General features: G+C 42.4%; 1 protein-coding gene across 2 annotated transcripts in view; it reads left to right on the forward strand.

Annotated features, from left to right (window-relative positions):
• Positions 1 to 4,266: 4,266 nt before the first annotated feature.
• Positions 4,267 to 23,686, forward strand: part of trrap (transformation/transcription domain-associated protein) — a 79,262-nt gene continuing 59,842 nt past the window's right edge. For both annotated transcript variants that reach the window (XM_053413986.1, XM_053413987.1), the window contains exons 1-28: positions 4,267 to 4,370; positions 5,498 to 5,547; positions 5,728 to 5,838; positions 6,710 to 6,814; positions 7,159 to 7,242; positions 7,507 to 7,563; positions 7,955 to 8,080; positions 8,667 to 8,744; positions 9,178 to 9,266; positions 9,814 to 9,910; positions 10,198 to 10,336; positions 10,895 to 10,973; positions 11,481 to 11,715; positions 11,826 to 12,162; positions 12,283 to 12,380; positions 12,553 to 12,747; positions 12,870 to 13,061; positions 13,145 to 13,310; positions 13,432 to 13,688; positions 14,360 to 14,560; positions 17,514 to 17,665; positions 19,617 to 19,816; positions 20,084 to 20,301; positions 20,698 to 20,895; positions 21,097 to 21,357; positions 21,547 to 21,708; positions 21,864 to 21,960; positions 22,277 to 22,398. In XM_053413986.1, coding sequence (XP_053269961.1) covers positions 4,271 to 4,370; positions 5,498 to 5,547; positions 5,728 to 5,838; positions 6,710 to 6,814; positions 7,159 to 7,242; positions 7,507 to 7,563; positions 7,955 to 8,080; positions 8,667 to 8,744; positions 9,178 to 9,266; positions 9,814 to 9,910; positions 10,198 to 10,336; positions 10,895 to 10,973; positions 11,481 to 11,715; positions 11,826 to 12,162; positions 12,283 to 12,380; positions 12,553 to 12,747; positions 12,870 to 13,061; positions 13,145 to 13,310; positions 13,432 to 13,688; positions 14,360 to 14,560; positions 17,514 to 17,665; positions 19,617 to 19,816; positions 20,084 to 20,301; positions 20,698 to 20,895; positions 21,097 to 21,357; positions 21,547 to 21,708; positions 21,864 to 21,960; positions 22,277 to 22,398 — 4,206 coding nt within the window. In that variant the 5' untranslated portion in view covers positions 4,267 to 4,270. The remainder of the gene's footprint in view (positions 4,371 to 5,497; positions 5,548 to 5,727; positions 5,839 to 6,709; positions 6,815 to 7,158; positions 7,243 to 7,506; positions 7,564 to 7,954; positions 8,081 to 8,666; positions 8,745 to 9,177; positions 9,267 to 9,813; positions 9,911 to 10,197; positions 10,337 to 10,894; positions 10,974 to 11,480; positions 11,716 to 11,825; positions 12,163 to 12,282; positions 12,381 to 12,552; positions 12,748 to 12,869; positions 13,062 to 13,144; positions 13,311 to 13,431; positions 13,689 to 14,359; positions 14,561 to 17,513; positions 17,666 to 19,616; positions 19,817 to 20,083; positions 20,302 to 20,697; positions 20,896 to 21,096; positions 21,358 to 21,546; positions 21,709 to 21,863; positions 21,961 to 22,276; positions 22,399 to 23,686) is intronic.

Consider the following 23,686-nt stretch of genomic DNA (forward strand, 5'->3'; position numbering starts at 1 on the left):
ATGATTCCACGCTTATTATTATTATTATTTTATGCAGGCTCCCAGCACATAGTAAAATACTGGTATAACTATAAAAAACATGTGTTTAAAGGCAAACTTATAATTCCTTATGGAAACTAGGTATTTAGTAACAACATTTGTGTCCTCATATTTGTCATATGTTCTTATAACTACTTTTAAAATAAACCATTTATGAAATGTTTGTACATTGCTTATATTGTTCAATCTGGGGGATCGAAATAAACTAGTAACAAGTAACTGAAGTGGATCACATCTGAGACGTTGCCTCTCACATGTCACACACATGCTCCTCTCTCCCAATGTTTCCCTGCCTGCCTCCTCACTGTCCTATAAACGCCAACATTTCCAAAAGTATCATATTAAAAGGAAATGGTGTAAAAAGCTTCTGAATATTTCAGAGGAAATTCAAACTGAATAATATAAAACTTGTAAAACTGTGGCTCATTTCATCGACAATCCATGGATTCAAGGCATTTTATACAGATTTGCTGTATATCATTTTTGCACAACTACTGTGTCACAGCCGGTTTGCATGCCCTGGCTCAGGTGGTAGAGCGGGTCGTTCCACTAAGCAGAGGTTGCTTAGGTTGGCGTTTCGATCCCAGTCTCCCATTGTGCATGCTGAAGTCGCCTTGAGTAAGACGCTGAACCCAAGCAGTGAGTCATATGTGAAAGGTTTGCATATAGATGCATTGTGTGAATGTTTGTGTGAATAGATGAATGGCAAAGACTAAGTGGTCAAAACTATAGTGCTATAAATACAGACCATTAGGCCAATCAAATGCATACTTTTTAGGACAGAGATGAAGATGAGCAATGTGAGTGATGATGAACATCTTCAGTTGGTTGTACACGGGCTTCAATAGACTCTCCCTCCCTCGGGTTAATGCAGAATATTTTACTCTGACATCACACCTACTCTCTGGTAACCAGGTGACAAAGACAAAAGCTCATAACAAAAAAATAATATATATATTACAGCTCCTAGAAATGAAATAGTCATCCAGATGCAACACTGTCATCATGAGATTCAAATCTTGAATAATAACCACAAAAGCTGGAGGACAAATCTGATATCATTACACAAACGTTCGGTTCACAGAGGACGCGTCCTCTCATTTGGGAGTGCACACTGGTTAAACAAAAGAAGAAAAAAGATAGTGAATGTGGACGGGAGCTTTAGATGCAGGAATAGATTTTTCAGGGCTCATTGTTGATGATTCAGACGCAGACTCAAGGAAAGTGCACATCCTTCTATATGAGAAACAACACCGGGGTTATCCGGCTTCATCAAAGGGCATCAGCAGTGCACTGAAAAAACACCAACTACCCACATTTCTAATGGACAGATGAGTGGTTTTAGGAAAAGCTGCAGACCCAGAGCATCATCCACTCTCCCTTCTCAGGATAAAGCCCCTGTCAGGAAGAAGAGGAAGAAAAAAACACACAAATGAAGCGAAGAGGACAGTGCAATAAGCCGGAGACAAACACCTTTTAGCAGATCATTATTACTTAGGGGACAGGGCGCGCAAAAGAGAATGAGAATGTCACATTATATGTCAAATTATCTGCGACATTATACGTGGCATTCACTGAAAAGAAAATGGCATTCTGCAGCCTTTTGCCAGTGGGCTCGCTTCTTTGGGCGGAGGGGGGTGCGGAGCGGAGAGTTATGAATTAAAACTCATTAGCAAAGCATATGGGCAGGAGACAGGTTTGATAGATTAGACGAGATAAATAATAACCATCTTTCAACCAGACTGCATTATTCCCAAAGCTATTAAAACAAGCATTATGTGAAAAAAGAAAGAAAAGAAAATCTCATCTTGTATTCACGTCGGTTTGGTGTGAATTTGGTGATGAGAATTTGTGCAATTTAAAAGGATCACAGAGAGTAATATACTGGGATTTGAGACAATACAGAAGAGAATAGAAACCATCTCCATTCAAGATCAGTGAAACAGTTTTAACAGTTTTCTGGCACCTTAACAAAAGAAAGAAATATCTCAACCTGAAGATCAGGATGTTTTGTTCTCGTTAAGCCAACACCAGGCATCTGATTATAAAATGATGTGATATGACTCTGATGCTTTATGCAAACGTTTTATTCAAAGGGATGTGAGACACAGTTCCTTCTGTTTAATTCATTGAGGGTTATAGGCATCACGCTTGTTTTACTGAGAAATTGTACAGTTTGCTCTCCCACTTCAGTGTGCTGCCATCTCCTGGTCAATACAAACCACAATAACTGGATCTTAAAGAGAACAGGGACTAAATGAATGAACTGTGGTGGATGCGGAGAATATCAGTACTTGCTGCTGTAGCCTGTTCCCTAATGCAACAGTCTACCACTATGGTCTCAGCGGTAGCATCTCTGCTGCTGCAGGAGTCTGATGTTACCTGCTTGCTCTGGTGGAATCAGTTTAGAAATTCCCCTCTCAATATTTATTACATTTAAAAATGTACAAAAACAATGTGAACATGTGAAACAATGCAGAGTGAACGAGAAGAAAATACAGGTAGTTGCTGATATATGGAGGAAAGTAAAAGTACAGATTAAATGAATAATGTACTTAAGTATAGGAAGTTAGTAAATGTACTTTGATACAATCCGTTGTTGTGTCTCATGGCCACAGTTCGGTTTTCATGGAGATCTTTCGTGCGCGTCATGAATATTTTCCTCTGGCTGCTGCTGGTTTTCTTCCAGCATAACATTTAAGACCTTTAATTCATAAGAAACAAAACCTCCTCTGAACCAGTTGACCTCTGCCCTTCTGAAGCTGTACCCCCAGGGAATATGGTCACAAAATACTTTTCTAACTTTGAAACATTTACCACTGAAACTTGATGGAGTGTCTATTAATTACTTGCAGACATTTAGAACTGCAGACCCCGATGAGTTATTAGAAAGTATGACCCAACATTTATGACTCTATTAATTCTGGAACTGCGGGAATTAATGACCCATTAACCTGATGGGCTATAACTTATAAAAGAGCACAATTTATAAACAGTGACTTACTCTACAATCATAATAATACAACTTCAAGTCAGGCTTATAACATTTACACTACCTAGTAAAACCCCTGTTTTAACATTTTAATATATAATATTAATATGAAAATATAAATCACCACATTATTCCAATATGTGTCGACATGTTCAATCTACTCTATCATCACTGGAATCAAACCAGGACACTCATGGATATAAATTATATCTTATAACACATCGATGGTAACAGAGGGAGCTGCCGCCATTGAGCATGCGCAGTCCTCCGCACATTTTCTATACCGGAGCGAGAAGACCATCGAAAACGATGGTCTAATACCGACGGATTTTCACAGTGTGTCCTTCCGCACGGACTAGAATAAAATCTTTTGAACACCATAAGCTGTTCTCTCGCAGTTTAACCTAAATTTTCTCATTTACATACAAGTATCCATATATGTTAAATATATTAAACTGTTTAACATGTTAATAGGGAAAGCACGATCAACTAGTCGCGGAGGGATATCACTCTCAGCAGCAGTAGCGCGAACCCGGCGGATACAGAGCGACAGCTTCCGGTCTGTGGAGCTCGGTAAGTGCTAATGCTTCGCTTTTTATTTAAAACTTTAGCACAATACTGGATGTTTCTCCCAGCCACGTATATACGAGCAGCTTTGGACGTTTATTCACAGCATCGTGCTTCTCTCTGTGGCCTGTTTTTATTAATTTTTAACATAGTTTAACGTCATGGGATCCGCGAGCGCTTTCTTTCTTTGGGGGGAAGCTAGCTCGTTAGCTAACCGTTGCTAACGTGTTTTGTAAATTAACATAATTTGTGTGCAGCCACAAGAGATTATTTGTGACTATTTGCGGTTTATTGTGCGAACGAGTAAGCATCCAGTGTCTCTTGTTAACAGAAACCATCGTGTTGACGCTGAAACTGAGTTTTTAATTCATTCATGCTGTTTAAACTGTGCTAGCTGAAGCCGAAGAGGCGTGTTGTTTGTGGATGTGTTGGTGCCTTGTTTTTGAGACACTGTAATGTTCCTGTCATCAGGCTGAGTTGTCCCTGAATGTTGAGATAATGCCCTCGCCAAAGACATTTCTGTATAAAAAAAACAAGCGTCGCTTTCACTACGAGTGTTTCTAAGTGTCTTCTGGTTGCTGCAGGGTTCATGAGCTCCCACTGAGAGCTGCGCAGACCGCTGTCTGCCCCCTCCCCTGTCCCCTCGGCTGCCCGGGCTGCCCCGCTGCCACCATGGCCTTCGTGCCCGCTCCCAGCCCCACCGTGGTGGACCAGACCACCCTCATGAAGAAGTACCTGCAGTTCGTGGCTGCGCTCACAGACGCCAACACACGTGAGTACACGGTGTCCTCGATGTTCTCCCCGACAGTGACTGCAGCGATGTCGAGTTATGTCAGGTGTCTGCCGGCACAAGGTGGCCCCAAACTGTGCAGTGCCGGAAAAGGAAATTTAGAAGTTGGTTACATTTATTGTATCCAATACCTGAGTTATTTATTACTGTCAATTAAAGTCAAATACATTGAAGTAGTCTGAATTCAAAGAAAAGGTTAAATAAGACTTGAAATGATCGACTAATTGGAAAAAAAAAACAATCTGGGTCGGGAGACTATTCCAGACCTTAGGGGCAGCCACAGAGACGGCCCGGTCCCCTGTAGTTTTCAGACAAGAAACCGGGATTGAAGTGTATGTGTAAGTCAGTAGTTTGACAAATATTCTCATGGGTCTGGTGATGTAATCTTGCAGCCACAAATGTTGTTTTTATGTCCAATGCACAAACCACACAAAGGCAATTTCCTGTATGTGCAAATATACTTGGCAATTAAAAGAATTCTGATGATCTTATCTGCACTAGTCAAATCTTGAGGTTTTACATTTCACCGTTTCCTTCCACGTCACCTTTATTCACGTGGTAACTTTTGGTCTGGTGTCCTTCTTTATAACATGAGCAGATGATCAGATGCAGTATAAATACATACAGATGATAGTTATATATAACTTTTCATCAGAATTTCAAATACCCAGGCAATTTTTAAGAGAAATGTTTTGACATGAAAGAAAGATTTACATAAATAATAGGGTCTCGTATTAGTTACAGTTAATACTAATTTACATAATATATTCCATATGCATGTTATTTATTACACACGTGGCCATTTTATGCTTAGTGTCAGCGTGATGTCAGGAAAGACAGCTGTGTTTAGCAGGGGCACTGTGATGAGAACGATACCCTTTAGTCCAGTCAGAGGTACGTGTGCGTGACGGAGTGCTTGACGAATGAATGCGTGTGTGCTTGCGTGTGTGTGTCTGTTTCTTGACGTACCTCTTGATCAAGCTGGATACTGTAAGTCAAACTGATAAGATCTGAGAGCCCCTGCTGAGCACATAGAAACTGTCGAGAAAAGTCAAACTGTATCATGAGCCTGTTTGATTAATGGTGGCCCTCTGTCCTTCAACTTCCAGCGGATGAAACGAAGCTGAAGATGATGCAGGAGGTCAGCGAGAACTTTGAGGTGAGTTTGATGAATGTTCTCAGTGTGTGATGGAAAGACTTTATTCCCCTTTTCTCCGCTGATTGACTTTTAGAAACTTTAATGGAACCCAATTATGTTTAAAACTTTTTCACAGCCCGGAAGAATTTGTCGCACTGTTTTGTTTCATATCATGAAATCTACTGGGTTTGTCGATTTCAGAATGTGACGTCTTCACCTCAATACTCCACCTTCTTGGAACACATCATCCCTCGCTTCCTCACATTTCTTCAGGATGGAGAGGTGCAGTTCCTTCAAGAAAAACCCACACAGGTATGAAGAAGACAAGGGCCTAGGTTATTTCCTACACACATCCTTTACTCTGGGTCTGTTCCTAAGAAGAATTCGGGGCAAAATTCAGGGTAAAAGAAGTTAAAGTCTCAGGAGACAACAAAGTTTTGCAGCCAAAAGACCTTTAAGGTTAAAAGCAATGTAGCAACCTTGGAATTAAAGTGAACATTATTGCTCTTTCTGTCAGAGTTATTGAAAATGTATTCGTTAAACTGGTTATTGAAAGAAAAAAGGTTCAAGAAAAACCCACACAGGTATGAGGACAAGGGCTTAGGTTATTTCCTACACACATCCTTTACTGTGGGTCTGTGCCTAAGAAGAATTCAGGGCAAAATTCAGGGTAAAAGAAGTTAAAGTCTCAGGAGACAACAAAGTTTTGCAGCCAAAAGACCTTTAAGGTTAAAAGCAATGTAGCAACCTTGGAATTAAAGTGAACATTATTGCTCTTTCTGTCAGAGTTATTGAAAATGTATTCGTTAAACTGGTTATTGAAAGAAAAAAGGTTCAAGAAAAACCCACACAGGTATGAGGACAAGGGCTTAGGTTATTTCCTACACACATCCTTTACTGTGGGTCTGTGCCTAAGAAGAATTCAGGGCAAAATTCAGGGTAAAAGAAGTTAAAGTCTCAGGAGAAAACAAAGTTTTGCAGCCAAAAGACCTTTAAGGTTAAAAGCAATGTAGTAACCTTGGAAATAAAGTGAACATTATTGCTCTTTCTGTCAGAGTTATTGAAAATGTATTCGTTAAACTGGTTATTGAAAATTCCTCACAATATCATTAGATTATATAAAATGGTTACGGTGTCTGTGAATATTGATTGTTCAAGTTAAAAATGTTTTCCATTTGTGCAGCAATTGCGAAAGCTGGTGCTGGAAATCATCCACCGCATCCCAACAAATGAGCACCTTCGTCCACATACCAAGAACGTCCTGTCTGTGATGTTTCGCTTCCTGGAGGTTTGAGTCCGGTTTTCTTACAGCATAACATTTACAATTTTGTTCTGTTACACCGAACTGTGTTTCATAATTTTCTGCTAGAAGTTGACTTATTTTCTAAGAGTAAATGCACATTAAATGCTGCAAAATTTAGCTTTTTGCATCAACAGCTTTTGACTGCTGCAGACATTGGTTGATTTATTGCTGTGACACAACTGTATTGAATTGAAATGTTGACATTGATGATAATGTCTAAAATTTACACTTTACTGTGGGAAAACACAGTTATGTATCCAGGTATTTTACACAAACAGGAGCTGTTCCATGGTTATTTCACCGAATTTTCTTTCCCTTGCTTTCTCCAGATTGAAAGTGAGGAAAATGTGCTGATATGCCTTCGCATCATTATTGAGCTGCACAAACAGTTCCGCCCTCCAATCTCTCAGGAGGTGAGTTCTTGAGTTGTGAAAGAATTTGTAAAGTGATTTTGATCAGGCCGCTCTCGGCTAAAGGAATTCTTAGGTGATGAATTTCTGTCAGATTGATTCCCCAGCAAGTGATCCTTTCTGTAATAGAAAGAAATTCATCAAAAATATTGTTGTTCTCCCCTCATTCTTGAAGAGATGAACTTTTGAACATTTTCTCAGAGTGTTTAACATCTTGGAGTCTGAGAGTTTGTGATTAACGTGTTTTCAATAATCCTCTCTTCTCAGATTCATCACTTTCTGGACTTTGTGAAGCAGATTTATAAAGACCTTCCCAAAGTTGTAGTAAGTATTACTCCACCTCTCGTCAGTCAACACTGATTCTTCAGGTCGTGCATACGTTGACTCTGCTTGTCCCATTCATCTGGACTGGGACAAGTGCAGGCACCTGCTGACCATTATAGGACTGGCTTGTCCATATCATGTGAATGTGGCCTGAGCATCACATCTATCTGTGTTTGAAAATCTGGCTGAATTTAATGTATTGCTGCATGATCTGTAAGAGGAATCGTATCATCATATTCCTATAGATTAGCCAAATTTGACTCAATAAATGAGTATAGTTCAACTGTCATTCTGTCTTTGGTTTTCTTTCCGAGCATGTCTGTGTCTTCGTCTTACCTTAATGATTTTTCTCTGTTGCCTCTAACCATAGTTTTCTTTCTCCTCCCTCCAGGCCAGATACTTTGAGAACCCACAGGTGATTGCTGAGAACACGGTTCCCTCCCCAGAAATGGTGGGGATGATCACCTCTGTGCTGGTTAAGACTGCACCTGAGAGGGAAGACAGCGAAACACGAACAGTAAGATAACCAACACTTGTATATCCACTTAATTGTCTATGCTCAACAGTTTTGTTGCCGTTATCCACTAGGTGGTAGTAGTGCACTGTGTTGGCACATCAGAAGGACTGACCACTAACTGTGGTTATCCTCAAATGAAAAATATAAAGAAAGTATTTTATGCTCTTTCTCCAGCTGTGGCTTGTTTCACATTAGTAGATCCATAATTATTGACCACAGAGAGATCTATAAACATATGGAAAGTGAATGATGTGGGACTGAACCTGTGATTTGAGGGTTCAAGGTGGGATGATAAAACAGAGGTTGAGTGACGAGATACATCCAGGTCATATTTGTCTAAAGGTTTTATAAAGGTGAGGCTGTACATCATTTATGCCTCACTGAAAAACTTAGTATTTCACTTTGTATTTCTTTGCTGGAAACATTGGAGACATTATTCAATAGAGCAACCGTGTAGCCAAACATTTTTAACTTGACCTGTTAATCTCTGTTTTTACTGCTGCAGTGGTGTAATTGTAACAATAACTTTGTGTGTCCAGCAGCTGAATTAGTCCATTAGATTACAGTCTCCTCCTTTTCTTTCCAGCACACCATCATCCCTCGGGGATCTCTGTCTCTCAAGGTGCTGGCTGAGCTGCCGATCATAGTGGTGTTGATGTATCAGGTTGGTGAAATACTGCTGGACCGCTCTGAAGATACAAACTGTATTTCCTCTCATTTACCTTTCGATAATGCGGTTCGATAACAGGATAAGGGAATAAGTAAATGAGTCACTGCAAAATCGGGGATCTGCCTTTTGCTGAAATTTAGAATTTGCTATTTAAATGGGTAGAAAATGTGATAATGACTGTCTTACCAGGTTTACTGTAAAATACTCTTCCTGTGTGGAGGTGAACATTAAGGTGCTGTTTATTGCCAAGAGTCTGACTGAATTAACTCATCTACCATTTAATTTGACTCATAAAATTTCCAGCATATTTTCTGCGCTAAACGCACATATTGTGTTTTGGGATGGAAAACATTCAGCTGTGAAAATGTGTGTATTTATGAAAGTGAGTTTCACTGACTGTGATTGTGTCTTCGCTGTGTCCCTTCAGCTGTACAAGCTGAACATTCACAACGTGGTGTCAGAGTTTGTGCCCCTCATCATGAACACCATCATGCTCCAGGTGTCTCCACAGGCCAGGTAAGATGTGTGTGTGTGTGTGTATTTACATTACATTACATGTCATTTAGCTTACACTGTTCTTTATGTTCTCACACCCTATTATGTTGTCTGGGCAAGTCTGGTTTAAGATAATTTATTTGTATCCTTCTCCTCATTTCTTGTGTAGCACTGAAACTGTTGCTCTGCGCGTTACCTGCCAAAGCTGGAGTTTAAATCCATTTGAAGAAGTTAAAATTCTAGGAATTGGCTTAGCGGGAGGTGAAATCTCTCAGGGTTGAAAGAGAGTTTTGTTAAGCATTCTGAATGGGAAGTAAATGGAGCAGAGACAATTTAGATAAAAAATACCTCAGCAGTGTGTGGCAGGTACAGAGAGAGTTTATTTCTGACGTGCATTAACATCTGTGCGCAAATAAAGTACAAACCCACCCGTGTAGAATTTATTCCCACATGTAGGCGCACAATCTCAGCCTGTGTAATTGCCAGTGACTGCAGGTATACAACATCATTAATGTCTGTGATGGAGCTAAATGGCTTTTGTATGTAAATGCTGCTGTTTCCTTTGCAGGCAGCACAAGCTCTACAACAAGGAGCTGTACGCTGACTTCATTGCCGCACAGATCAAGACTCTGTCATTTCTAGCATACATCATCCGCATCTACCAGGTACACCTGTTTGACGGCTGCGAGTTGTCTCATCCACTTTCAAAGAACAGGCTCACTGAGTCATCTCGTGTTGGGTTTTGAATCAAGCAGTAATTGTTTTGATAGATTGTTTTCTACTTATCCCTTTTCTGTGGGATTCAGTTTATTGGCAGGAAGTTCAATATAATGTTTTAGCCAAGCACTACTGGAGAGAAACTAGCTTGTCTCAGTAAACAGTAAATGTATGAAATATAATATGAAGAGTAATGAAATTGTGCTGATGCTGTGTTTGTGTCCCCCCCCGTTAGGACCTGGTGGGTAAATACTCTCAGCAGATGGTAAAGGGCATGCTGCAGCTGCTGACCAACTGCCCCTCGGAGACGGCTCACCTCCGCAAGGAACTGCTCATCGCAGCCAAGCACATTCTCACGACGGACCTCCGCAGCCGTATGTAAACACACACTCATTAAACATGCATATAAACTGGTGTAAAAGGGAAAATGAAAAAGCCGGGTGACATAAATACTGAGACATATCTTTTTCATAATACAGTTATTTTCCACGTTCAGTGGAGGCTAAAGAAACTTTAAGGCCAATCGTAGTTTAATTTTCTCTACCTGCTAAAAATATTAGCAGCCTGGATTTTTTGGCCATCTCGCACCTAATTTCACCCTTCTGAAATACATTTTCTATTAACTTTCAAACTGGCCCTAGAATCTAACTTAATTTGGAAAACAAAGTGGCAGATAGGAGAGAGAATGAATTAAAACCTGAAATCAATGAAATATTGCACAAAAAAAAATGATTTTTTCCCCCCAGTGATTCAAAATTTTTCCTAATTTTACACTGTGGAGTCACGGAAAACTATTTCATCATAATTTGATGTTTGGTTGACAGCACAAGGAAAAAGATTATCTTTTTTTAATGCATGTTTGTAATTCTCCACCTAGTCCATTTTTCCTCCCATTTCTTGAATCACGCCATGAAAATCTCTTTGTGTTTCAGAGTTTATCCCGTGTATGGACAAACTTTTTGATGAATCCATTCTGATCGGCTCTGGCTACACAGCCCGGGAGACTCTTCGGTGAGTCTTGTGTGTTCACACCCGTGGTTGCTTGCCACTCGGCCAGGTGCATGTTAAGTGTCCGTGCATATTGATGAGGTGGTTGTCGGTGCTGCCAAAAGTCTCAGGGAAGCTGACTGCATTTGCAACCCTGAAGCACAGATTGCACTGTCAAGTTGTCATGTACCCCCGCAGCTCAGGCTGTGTTCGACTCCCTTGAACCCTCTTCAGATGCCAAACTAGCTCACCTCATCAAGCTGCCAATTCACATTAGTGCTCGATATGAAACGAGGCAGCCGGATGAAACCTGCCAAGACTATTGATGTCATTCATTACCTCACCTTCTTTGCATCTGCAACTACTTTCAATATCTGTCACGATTATCCTGTCTCCAACTTTTGTGATTTCTTTTAAAAGTGTCAGTTCAGTGGAGCACATGCTTTCCGGTTTTCACTCCATTAATTCATGATTTGTGATTATAATTCTCTTCTAAATGTCAAAGTGACACGTCTCCCCTTTTCTTTCCAGACCCTTGGCCTACAGCACACTAGCAGACCTGGTGCACCACGTTCGCCAGAACCTGCCCCTGACAGATTTATCCCTGGCTGTGCAGCTCTTTGCCAAAAACATTGATGATGAGTCACTTCCTAGTAACATCCAAACCATGTCCTGCAAATTACTGCTCAACTTGGTGGACTGCATCCGCTTAAAGTCGGAGCAGGAGAACGGCAATGGACGGGACATACTGATGAGGATGCTTGAGGTAGGTAGTGCAGAGCTGGGATCAGCACGAAAAACAATGATGTACAGAATATTTGATACACAGTGACAATTCTTCTTTTTTTTTTTACCTCTTTTCCACCCACAAATCAGGTGTTTGTGCTGAAGTTTCACACGATTGCGCGCTACCAGCTTGTCTCCATCTTCAAGAAGTGCAAGCCTCAGTCAGAGATGGGTGTAGTCGAGCCAGGGGCATTACCTGGGGTACCAGCCACACCCACTCCGTCCACAACACCCGCCCTTCCACCTCCTGCTCCTCCCACGCCCGTTGCTGCAGCGCCTCCAGCGCCAACAACCCCCTTTGACCGACCTGGAGAGAAGGAAGACAAGCAGACGTTTCAGGTGTCCGACTGCCGCAGCCTGGTGAAGACCCTGGTGTGTGGAGTGAAGACGATTACTTGGGGCATCAGCTCGTGCAAGGCCCCAGGAGGTGAGAGGAGACAGATTCCATGCAGCTACCATCATGCCATTTGGCAATTAAGCTTTCCAGCATGTAAATGTATTCATAAGTGTCAGATGCACTAACGTCCAGGTTTTTCTCTCTCTCCAGAGGCTCAGTTCATCCCTAACAAGCAGCTTCAGCCAAAGGAAACACAAATCTACATCAAGCTGGTCAAATATGCCATGCAGGCCTTGGATATCTACCAGGTATGACCTCAGATCTTGACTGTGTGTGCAATAAACTTGGTTTGTTGAGGTGAAATCATATTTGAAATCCCTAACAAACTGAGATTAGTCAGTGAGGCGTCACTGATAAATAGAACGGTTATAATGCCATTCAGCAGTCCAGTGTCTAAACTCTCATGCTTCTCCTGATCAGGTTCAGGTTGCTAATAATCAGCAGACGTACATCAGGGTGGCGAACTGTCAGACAGTACGCATGAAGGAGGAGAAGGAGGTTCTGGAGCACTTTGCCGGTGTCTTCACCATGATGAACCCCCTCACGTTCAAGGAGATTTTTCAGACCACTGTGCCGTACATGGTGGAGAGGATCTCCAAGAACTATGCACTACAGGTACATGCTCGCTCACATATAAATAATAGAATGCAACTTTGTATATCAGGATTGATGTGATTTTTTTCAGATAATCTTCATCACATGTGCTTAAAGTCTTTGTCTTCTCTGCTGTGTCCTAGATTGTGGCCAACTCTTTCCTAGCCAACCTGTCAACGTCTGCTCTGTTTGCCACCATCCTTGTGGAGTATCTCCTCGAGCGACTGCCAGAGATGGGCTCGAATGTCGAGCTCTCGAATCTCTACCTCAAGCTCTTCAAGCTGGTCTTTGGTTCAGTTTCACTATTTGCTGCTGAGAATGAGCAGATGCTTAAGGTATGTCAATGTTTGTTTTTGGTACTTTTTTCTCCTTTATAGTAGGTTATCCTTATCTAGTGTGACTGCCCTAATTTCCACAGCCCCACCTCCACAAGATAGTAAACAGCTCCATGGAACTCGCCCAATCAGCTAAGGAACCCTACAACTACTTCCTGCTTCTCCGGGCTCTTTTCCGTTCAATTGGTGGAGGCAGCCATGACTTACTCTACCAGGAGTTCTTACCCCTTCTCCCTAACCTGCTGCAAGGTAAAACCTCTCAAATAGTTATTCTCAAGTAAAGGTTGTGTTTGGTAAAGGTTAAAAAACAAATCAGTTATACAAATTCACACTTTCTCTTTTTTCTAATCTCCTCTCTGCATGTCCTTAGGTCTGAACATGCTGCAGAGTGGCCTTCACAAGCAGCACATGAAGGACTTGTTTGTGGAGTTGTGTTTGACTGTGCCAGTGCGGCTGAGCTCCTTGCTGCCCTACCTACCCATGCTAATGGACCCACTGGTTTCTGCCCTCAACGGCTCCCAGACTCTGGTCAGCCAGGGCCTTCGCACGCTGGAGCTGTGCGTCGACAACCTACAGCCGGACTTCCTCTACGACCACATTCAGCCTGTCAGGGCTGAGCTCATGCAGGTGGGAGGCTCTTCACATCAACTTGAATATTCAGTGCTCAGATCAATATAATTCTTACTGAGCTGATTGGCAGGACAATGTTTTCGACGACTGAGTATTAGGGCCACTTAAAGGGAAAAATATATATTTCGAGGATAAAGGAGCTAATATTACGAGAAAAAAGTCTTTAATTTAAAAAGTAAAGTCTAAATATCACAAATCTACTCAGAAAACCCACACAAACTTGCATTTGTGTTCTGAGATCTCATAGCCTCTCAAGAAATCTAGATTTTAATCCAGAAGGAGTGAAATTCTGCCCAGCACAAGTTCTCCTGGTGGCGTATTTCCTAAAGATGTTTTTAGCTTTTTGTAAATTATTACATGTTAGCATATCTGCCCTCTAGTGGTAAAGAGGCACTATGGCAATATCTGCACACCTCACTACACCAGAATAAATCCCTCCTGTTTCTTATCCTGATGACTCCACGAATGTTCTTTAGTTCAGAATAATAATATTCAAATCAAATAATAGTTTGATTGTCAAAAGCCAAACAAATAAATGTAAAAGTATTTCTAATGCCACCTTTCTACCAGAATAGGTAATAACTAGTGACTTAACAGCTAGCTTTCCCAGTATCTGGTAGATTATTTTTTGTTCTTCTTACAATTTTTTTTATCTTTCTCACCTCCAGGCTTTGTGGCGTACCCTCCGTAATCCTGCAGAGAGCATCTCCCACGTAGCTTATCGGGTGCTGGGGAAGTTTGGAGGCAGCAACAGGAAGATGCTGAAGGAGTCTCAGAGGCTGCATTATGTGGTGACTGAGGTCCAGGGCCCGAGCATCAAGGCTGAATTCACCGACTGCAAGGCGTCCATACAGCTTCCAATGGAGAAGGTAAGATATGATGTGACATGACGCCTTTCACTTTGTAATCATGTTTTTTTAAAGCTTTCAAGGGAGCTTTTGGGAAAGATTTCACTTTCACACACACTGCCTGAAACCAGTTGTAAGACTTCCTTCGTATTTCACTTTTAGAAAGAAAGAAAGTAAGAAACGTAGAAGAGGCTGACATTCCTCATTATTGTTCTCCTCAGAGAGCAATATATCCTTGTCGGGGGTTGTGTGTGTGTGTGTGTGAGAGAGAGAAAAAGAGAGTGAGTGAGCAAGGGAGGAGATGTGTGTGTCCTCCAGGTAATTAAATTCATCTCCTGTTTCTCATCCTCATACCCAGTCAGTAATCATCAATCTAGTGTGGGCCACCATGACGGCATTATTTACTCTCACTAATGGCTGCTCCCTCTTTCTGGCTATCCATCTGTGTGTTTGCCATCATCGTGAGATTAGGCGGCGCACACATGCTGCACACCCTCATGCGCAGGCTGAAGGCATGAATCAGGGTTATGATGCAGCCATATGGTGAGATGGCACATGGAGTTAGAGACGGCTTAAATTGCTGTAAGGTTAGCAGAGAGATTGAGTCACAACGATCTGAATAACTTAAATCTTCTCAGATAGAACAATGTGTAAAACATTCATGGGGGATTAAAGCTGCATATCTGCATTTTGTTTCGCCTCTTTCACCTTTCAAGCTCTTTTCCAACATGTTTTCCCCTTTATTCTTAATAACCAGTTACCGCTACCAGTGCATTCGTAAAAAAAATGATTTCATTGATTTAATAGCTGTAGGCTACCAAGCCTTTATGGAAGGTATGATCGCGACTTTGAGTTAAAACGTATAAACAGTCTGATTTTAGTTCTGAGTCTAAGAAGAAAAAGAGTCATTGCTCTCATGAAACGAAAGTTACCTCAAAATACTAAGACTCACTGCTCATCACCTTGATACTACCATCCCTATGGGGAAGCATGCTGGTGACATCATGCTACGGTGTGGGCTTTTCTCTGTGACGGGGCAACACAACTGCACAGAATCAAGGGAAGAATAAATGCAGCCAAGCACAGAGAGCTCTTTGAAAGAAGAACCTGCTCCAGAAGTGCATGTGACCTGAGACTGGGGCGACGTTTCACCTTTCTTCACAATAATGACCCGGAGCGTACAGCCAAGAAAACGTTTGAGTGGCTCCCAGTCATCTCTCTGTCTGTCCTTGAATGGCCCAGCTAAAGCTCATATTTGAACCCAAAAGTACATGTTTGGAGAGACCTGAAGATGGCAGTTCCCAGACGTTTCCCATCCAATCTGACAGAGCTTAAGAGGATCTGCCAGGGAAAGGAAGATAAACTGCACAAACTCAGGTGTGCAACGCTTGTAGAGACTTGAAGCTGTAAAATGCTGCTAAAGAAGCTTCTTCAAAGTCAAGCCTTTCCTTTCTTTCAGTGATTTTGAGAGGGTTATACATGCCTTTATCTCCACCCGACTTGATCATTGTACTGCCCTCTGTGGTGTTAGCCAGGCTTCCCTCTCTCGCTTGCAGATAGTCCACAAAGCTTCTGCTCGACTTCTAACTGCGACACGCAAGCCAGAGCACATTTTTGCCTGAATTGGCGTCTCTCCATTGGATCCCTGTGAATTGTAAGATCTTAGTGTTTGCTTATAATGCTCCGAATGGGCAGGCTCCATCCTCCCTTTCCCACCTGCTTCACCCATATATTCCTCCACGTCCACCGATGTCTGCCAACAAATCACCTGTCATCCCTTAAGCAAGGTTGAAACACAGGGGAGACGGAGCCTTCTCTGTTCTGGCCCCCAAACTCTAGAACGAGTTTAAATCTACTTTAAAAACCCATTTGATCTCCTTGGCTTTCTCTGACCCTGTTTGAGAGTCAGGCTGTTTGTGGTTTTATCTTGTGGTTCATTGCTACTTTGTAAACAGTGTTTTATGTCATGTTTATGTTTTATGCTATGTTTTATCTATTGATTGATGTACAGCACTTTGGACCACTGTTTTTTTTGTTTTTATATATATGCTTTATAGCTAAATTTGGATTGGATTAGACAAATATGTGAATTCGGTGATGGAAACCTTTGTAAACAGAGCAGTTTTCAGACATGAACACAGAGATTGCCTGACGCAGCAGGATATTGTCTGAGTTCACAACAGGGGAATATCCAGAGCGTTCAGGTGAGGGGCGTTACCTGGATATAGCATGCAGGAGGGAGGACATCAATTCTGACAGTCCTTTCCAGTCTTCCTCCTGCTGCATTGTCACATGGGCTCACTCTGACATATTCCCGACATTTTACCAGGGCACTGTCAGGAAAAGTTCTGGAAAATGTCCGGAGCAACTGACTCGTAAAATGTGCGTTCTCATATACAGACCCTGCAGACTTCCTTGCCTGTCTGAAAGCAGCTTAAGAGATATAAGAAATCAGATTTGAGATTACTTTGTCATTAATTGGGAAAAGTTTCAGCGTCTATTAATAATTATATATACAACACGATTCAGTGTGTACAAACTGACAGAAACGGAGTACTGTCTGAAAGCTCTCCATGTTCTTGTAGTAGATATCCTGAGTCCCTGCTCTGACAGAAATAACCTGATATCCTAATACACTGACAGCTCCACAATTCAATTATGCTGTGCACTCATCTCTCCTCTATTCTTGCATTTTCCTAATCTTCTCCTCTCTGTTCTGAGTGGCGTTAATTAGTTCATTTTCTCCACCTTCAAGTGCCTGGTTTCTATGGCTTGTCAGCCCATAATGTAGGAATCATACTGACCTTTGCTTGGCCAGATGCTCCCCGTGTTACGTTCTGCACATAAATAAACAAATATACTGCAGTCGAATTCCCATCTTAGAAATTGAACAATATCATCAGTTTGCATCATTGAAACTTTCCCAGTGTCACAGTGGAACTAATTAAGATTTTTTTCTGTTATTCCTTTCAAGGCGATCGAGACGGCTCTGGACTGCCTGAAGAGCGCCAACACAGAGCCCTACTACAGACGACAGGCCTGGGAGGTCATCAAGTGTTTCCTGGTGGCCATGACCAGTCTGGATGACAACAAGCACGCTCTCTACCAGCTCCTGTCTCATCCGAAGTAAGTCAGCATTCTCTGTTTGATCCTTGTTTGATTGATTGATTGTTGTTTTCCCTGGGCAATTTTGTGTTGCCAGGGCTCCAGAGTGCGACCATTTTTGGTGGAGTTTGGTGAGAGACTGTATAAGAGCCAACGGAGATAGTATGTTTTGTAATTTATATCTGAAAAGCTTTTAGTCTCATTTGTTGAGTTCCTCTTCACATCCCGATAGCTTCTAGTCTGTGAATGAAGTCTGTTGTTAGGACTGGGATAAACCTTTCATTCAGACCAAATAAAGGGATTGGCTAGCGTACCTGTCTGTCACTAGCTCGCCTGCATGCACTCGAGTCTTCACCAGCCGGAGAGTCATACCCTTCTGAAGCAGGCAATGCGGGTTCATGTGTTTCAGGGGCGTGGCTTTGACGAGAGGGCCAATGACAGGGAGTGGGATGTAATCGATTGCCTTTTTTTAACGTATGGCCTGCCTTTGCTCGATTTTCTTTCCCTAGGATTACCAGACCTCGCTTTAAGTCTACATGATTGACAGGAGGTGGTTAAATTACATGTCACGCACCCAGCCGTAAACAACCAGATCTCCAATCAATCATTCCCCACTTTAACCTTTACTTGGCTTAATTAGAAATTCACCTCTACCCCATGTGGCCTGTTTGCCCCTTCTCCTTCCTGTCTGTCATGTCCCAACCCCACCCACCATTGCACAAGGTCTACATCGCTTCCCGACCACCTCCACCCCTGTCCTGCCACCTGCTGGCATGCCCCACTTTTCAGTCTCTTGCATCAAGTCTTTACCCCCCCCCAACACACACTGCTTCAATAGTTCTGTCTCTGAAGCAGGAATTGCTAATTACACACTTGCAGGGACCCCCACCTCCCCCACCCACCCTCTGGCAGATTTCACTGCATGGCTGAGACACATACATGAACAGACAAACAGGAAGGGCGTGGGAGGGGGGGTGGTTGTCGGGTGGGTTAGACACATTAGCATCATTGATCCCTGGGCAGGGGCTAATTGACTTTCCCCCGTCTGTTTACGCTACACCATGCCCCTTACACTCTCCTGTCATTACACACTAACACACATACACACGAGCATGAATACGTCTGTGAGAACATTTCTGTGGGGATAATGAAGTGTGTCAGTTATGATCAGGGGGGCTGCTCTTCCGCCTCATCTTGTCAGATGTCTCGATTTGCAGTGTCTCTCTCTTGAAGGATTTTTCACTCTCTCTCTCTCTCTCTTTGCCTTCATATTCCTCCCACTGTCTCTTATTCTCTCGGTGTTTGACTGTAAATATAGTCTATCAGTTCAGAAAGGAAAGAGACACGGTGCAATTCTTGAATTGCCAACTGGGGAAAACGTGAAGTGACAGGCCCCCCGAATGAATGAAGGGCATTCTGTCAACCATACCAGCCCACTTTCTCCACCCGCCACGTTCCTTGCTCGCCTCTTCCCTTCCTCTCCGTTCGCTCAGCCCGATTCTTCTCTCTCTTCCTCCGAAGAGCAGTCTTTTAAATGGCAATAATGAAATGAAGTGATCCATCAGGTCTGCCCCTGGCGTGTGGCATTATAAAACACAAGCTCAAGCATGGAGAAAACAGCTGCTCAATCACACCGCGGCCCAGTTGCCTTCAGCTGCAGTAAATAACAAAAATACCAACAGGGGACAAAGACAGAGGCAGAATGAGGAGCAGACAAAAGGAGTAGAGAGACAGAGGGAACTAGGAGGTAATTTAAGGACAAATGGAATCAGATTTGGGGCGTTGCTGTCGGGCTTTAGAAATGGATCTTTACTTTGAAATATCATTTGCATGGGCTGAACACAAACGATTGAATTATGTTTGGGCCTCGGGCTCAAATAAAGTTTCACTGCGACTGTCCCATATTAATATGTTGCCCTTGTTAATATGTAATCCTCTACTTCATTGTGTTTTTTTCTTTCTCCACCATTAGCTTCACTGAGAAGTGGATCCCCAATGTCATCATCTCTCACCGCTACAAAGCACAAGACACGCCTGCCCGCCGAACGTTTGAACAGGCCCTGACTGGGGCATTCATGTCTGCGGTGATAAAGGACCTGAGGCCCAGCGCGCTGCCCTTCGTGGCCAGCCTGATTCGCCATTACACCATGGTCGCCGTGGCTCAGCAGTGTGGTGAGGGACTGCGCCTCTGCTGCTGTGTTCTCTACATCTAATATTAGCTTTATGTTTTACCCTGGCGTTGGCGTTCCCCCCCCCAGCTACGCAAGAGAATCAGTCACTTTCCAATTTGGTCCCTTCTTTGAATTTACTACAATTTCTTTCATAAATTCGGGCATTTAAATGTGAAAGCTACACGGACTGTAACATCTTGTACCTGTTTTTAAATTTACATAAATCTATTATAATAACTTTTTCTTTTGTCCCGTTCCTTCATCCCAGGTCCTTTCTTGCTGCCGTGCTACCAGCTAGGCAGCCAGCCAAGCACTGCCATGTTCCACAGTGAGGAGAATGGTTCAAAGGGCATGGATCCATTGGTTTTGATCGATGCCATAGCTATCTGCATGGCCTACGAGGAGAAGGAGCTGTGTAAGATCGGAGAGGTGGCACTGGCCGTCATTTTTGACGTGGCCAGCATCATCCTCGGGTCCAAGGAGAGGGTACGTAACTGGTAGGAGGATGTTGGACGGTTTAATGATTTAATAAAGACATTGGGACCGAGGATCATTGTACCCATTGTTTTGCAGTTGAGAAAATGTTGTGCGTTAAGAGATTATTTCAGTTTTTTATATTTATAAAATGTTTTGATTTCTAGTTTTATATATATATATCAACAGGAGACATTTCTGTCTGACTGTATTTATATCTGCTCGACAACTGCTCATCCAGTTTAATAGGGGGGGACCCAAGAAGTACACTGTCGACAGTGATGTTTTTTTTGGAAGAGCTGTTGACAAAGAAATTGACTGACAGTGATTCCTTCAGCTTGATTGACACTGCTGCAGTTTCTAAATGGCAATCAATAAATCATCCTGTCCTCTGGTCTTCATCTGCAGGCGTGTCAGCTGCCCTTGTTCTCGTACATTGTGGAACGCCTTTGCGCCTGCTGCTATGAGCAGGCCTGGTACGCCAAGCTCGGTGGCGTGGTGTCCATCAAGTTCCTGATGGAGAGACTCCCGCTGATCTGGGTGCTGCAGAACCAGCTCACCTTTCTTAAGGCCCTGCTCTTCGTCATGATGGACCTCACAGGAGAGGTGAGAGAAAATAATGCATTATCAAGCATTTAGCAAATAATTCCAAAAGCAATATAAGTTATGTCTATTGTTAATAACTGAGTGGAAACATACCTCCATCCTTTGTCCCCTTTTGTCTTCCCATGATATTTTACAACCATTTGTGTTACAATTCAGTCCGGGCTCTTTTCTGCATTTACAAACCTATTGGTTTTCACACAGGTGTCCAATGGAGCAGTTGCTATGGCGAAGACCACCCTGGAGCAGTTGCTGGTGCGCTGTGCCACTCCGCTGAAAGACGAAGAAAAGACTGAGGAGCTGCTGGCTGCCCAGGACAAGTCTTTCCACATGGTGACGCACGACCTGGTCCGGGAGGTCACCTCCCCGAACTCCACTGTCAGGAAGCAGGCCATGCACTCTTTGCAGGTGCTGGCACAGGTCACCGGCAAGAGTGTAACCGTCATCATGGAACCACACAAAGAGGTGAAACCAAGGACTGAGAGTTCTTCTTAAAATGTATTTTGTGATTTAATGCTGTGCTACTTTGATATCAAAAAAGTAGACTCCACTAAAGGAATCGTTTTTTGACTTTGCTCATAACCTATGAGCAAAGTCAAAAATATCTTTGACTCCACTTAAATTGTGTTTAAATGGGGTTCCCATTCTCTCCAGGTGTTGCAAGATATGGTTCCCCCCAAGAAGCACCTTCTCCGCCACCAGCCTGCCAATGCCCAGATTGGCCTGATGGAGGGCAACACGTTTTGCACCACCCTGCAGCCCCGCCTCTTCACAATGGACCTCAATGTCATGGAGCACAAGGTGTTCTACACAGAGGTATGCAAGACGTAGGAGTCATTGTCATCAAGAAGAATCTCCATTTCAGGCCGTTTCTTAATACATCATATTAATACATATCTTTAATCACCACTTTAGCCCTCTTAATTATGGACCACTTACTTTTTTTGTGTGTGTTTTCCCGTCCATTCAAGCTGCTAAACCTGTGTGAGGCAGAGGATGCTGCTCTAATGAAGCTGCCATGTTACAAGAGTCTCCCCTCCCTGGTTCCCCTCCGCATTGCTGCCCTCAGTGAGTAGAACCCACTTCACATAAGTGTTTTGTATATTACTGGAATTTTGTGAATGATTCTTAAATTGTGCTTAATATTATTGTAAACTATAATCCTCAATCTTAGTGAAATTTAAAAGATTTTATAAAAAAAAAAAACATGTTTACTCAGATTTTTTGGGGATAATATTGTTGTTGACTGTATTTTTATTTCACCACTGTGAAACTGGATTGTTAATTTGTTCACAAAATCTTAGTTTATTTATTTTAACTGAAAGGACTCCTTTTTTTGTATGGAATATTTTATTGATATGACTGATCTCTTGTCTGTTTGTAGATGCCCTGGCAGCCTGTAATTACCTGCCCCAGTCCAGAGAGAAGATTATCGCCGCTCTGTTCAAAGCCCTCAACTCCACCAACAATGAACTACAGGAAGCTGGCGAGGCGTGCATGAGGAAGGTCAGTGTAAGAACTAGGTGCTAACTTTTCACATCATGATGCATAGAAATAGATTTAGCCTCTCAACCAATCTTCTTTATCAATTGAAACCAGTGCATTTTCTTTTGTCGAATAAACACTAAGGAACTCAATGTTTTCCTATATCTCCGAAATCATTAAACCTAATATGATCACAAAACCAACAGTGTTTTATTTATGTTTTGGCTTCACACAAAACTGGTGAAATTGTCACTGTGACCACATTTTGCAACTTAAAAATGTGTTAGTTGCCAGGCAACGCCATCTTTACTTTTCCTTCACTTCGATCTTCACCTTTTTGCTTTTTCTCCCAGTTTTCAATTGTTTGAGAATTAATTTCAAGACTCTCAATCGGTTTGCTCAACAAGCTCAGACCTGTGTTACATCACTCACTTCAATTGCATCTCCTTCTGAGCAAAAGCAGCCTTGAGAGCCACTGACATGACCTTTCTAAACCTGGATTAAAGCCTCTCCACTGTTGACACTGTGCTTTCATCTCTTAATTTATCTCTGTAAAACTTTATGCTATTTTATGTTTTGCTTATTTTGTATATTTTGTTTTGCCAGTGTAGTTTTTTTAATTATCTGGATTTTGTCCCTTTCTCTCTATTAGTGTTTTATCGATATCACTCAGGTCATGCGCCATCTTCGAAGTCCTTTGTTAATCCTACCCTCCTAGTATTCCCCCACCCAGTTGTCTTCATATAGACCTCCCTTTGCTTTATCACACTCTCCCTGAACCAGGCCTACCGCTATTCATCAAAGTATCCACACCGTCGTCACCTCTATCCATCTACCCCCGAGCTCTATGTCGCTTCTCCCTTCCATTCCTGTGACCTTCATTTTCTTCCCTTACTACTGTCACTCCTTTTCACTATCCTGTGATTTATTTATTTTATCTAATTTTTCTCTTGGCCCGGCCGTTCTCTGATCCCCCTCCATTCTCTCATCTCTGCCCTGCTCGCACTAATGAGCGTTGCATGGCCCAATCGATACAGGATGGAGTGTTTGTTCTCAGCACTGAGAGGAAAATGAATGTGGCTGCCATGCATCATTCCCCTCACGTCTTTTGTGAGGTTGTGGGTGTGCGTCATCAGTGTTGGCACGTGTGCTTGTTTAAGGCTGGCCCTGCTCTCATTTGAGTGGCCTTAGTTTCCTAATGGAGACACAAGAGTGGTGAGCAGTTCATGGGTGCCAGAAAGCCCGACAAGGCCTGGTCTGATGTGGAGGAAAAATTATTTGTGGATGGCAAATTAAAATGATTTGATTT

The sequence above is a fragment of the Pleuronectes platessa genome, chromosome 21 (assembly GCF_947347685.1).
Source record: "Pleuronectes platessa chromosome 21, fPlePla1.1, whole genome shotgun sequence".
NCBI lineage: Eukaryota > Metazoa > Chordata > Actinopteri > Pleuronectiformes > Pleuronectidae > Pleuronectes > Pleuronectes platessa.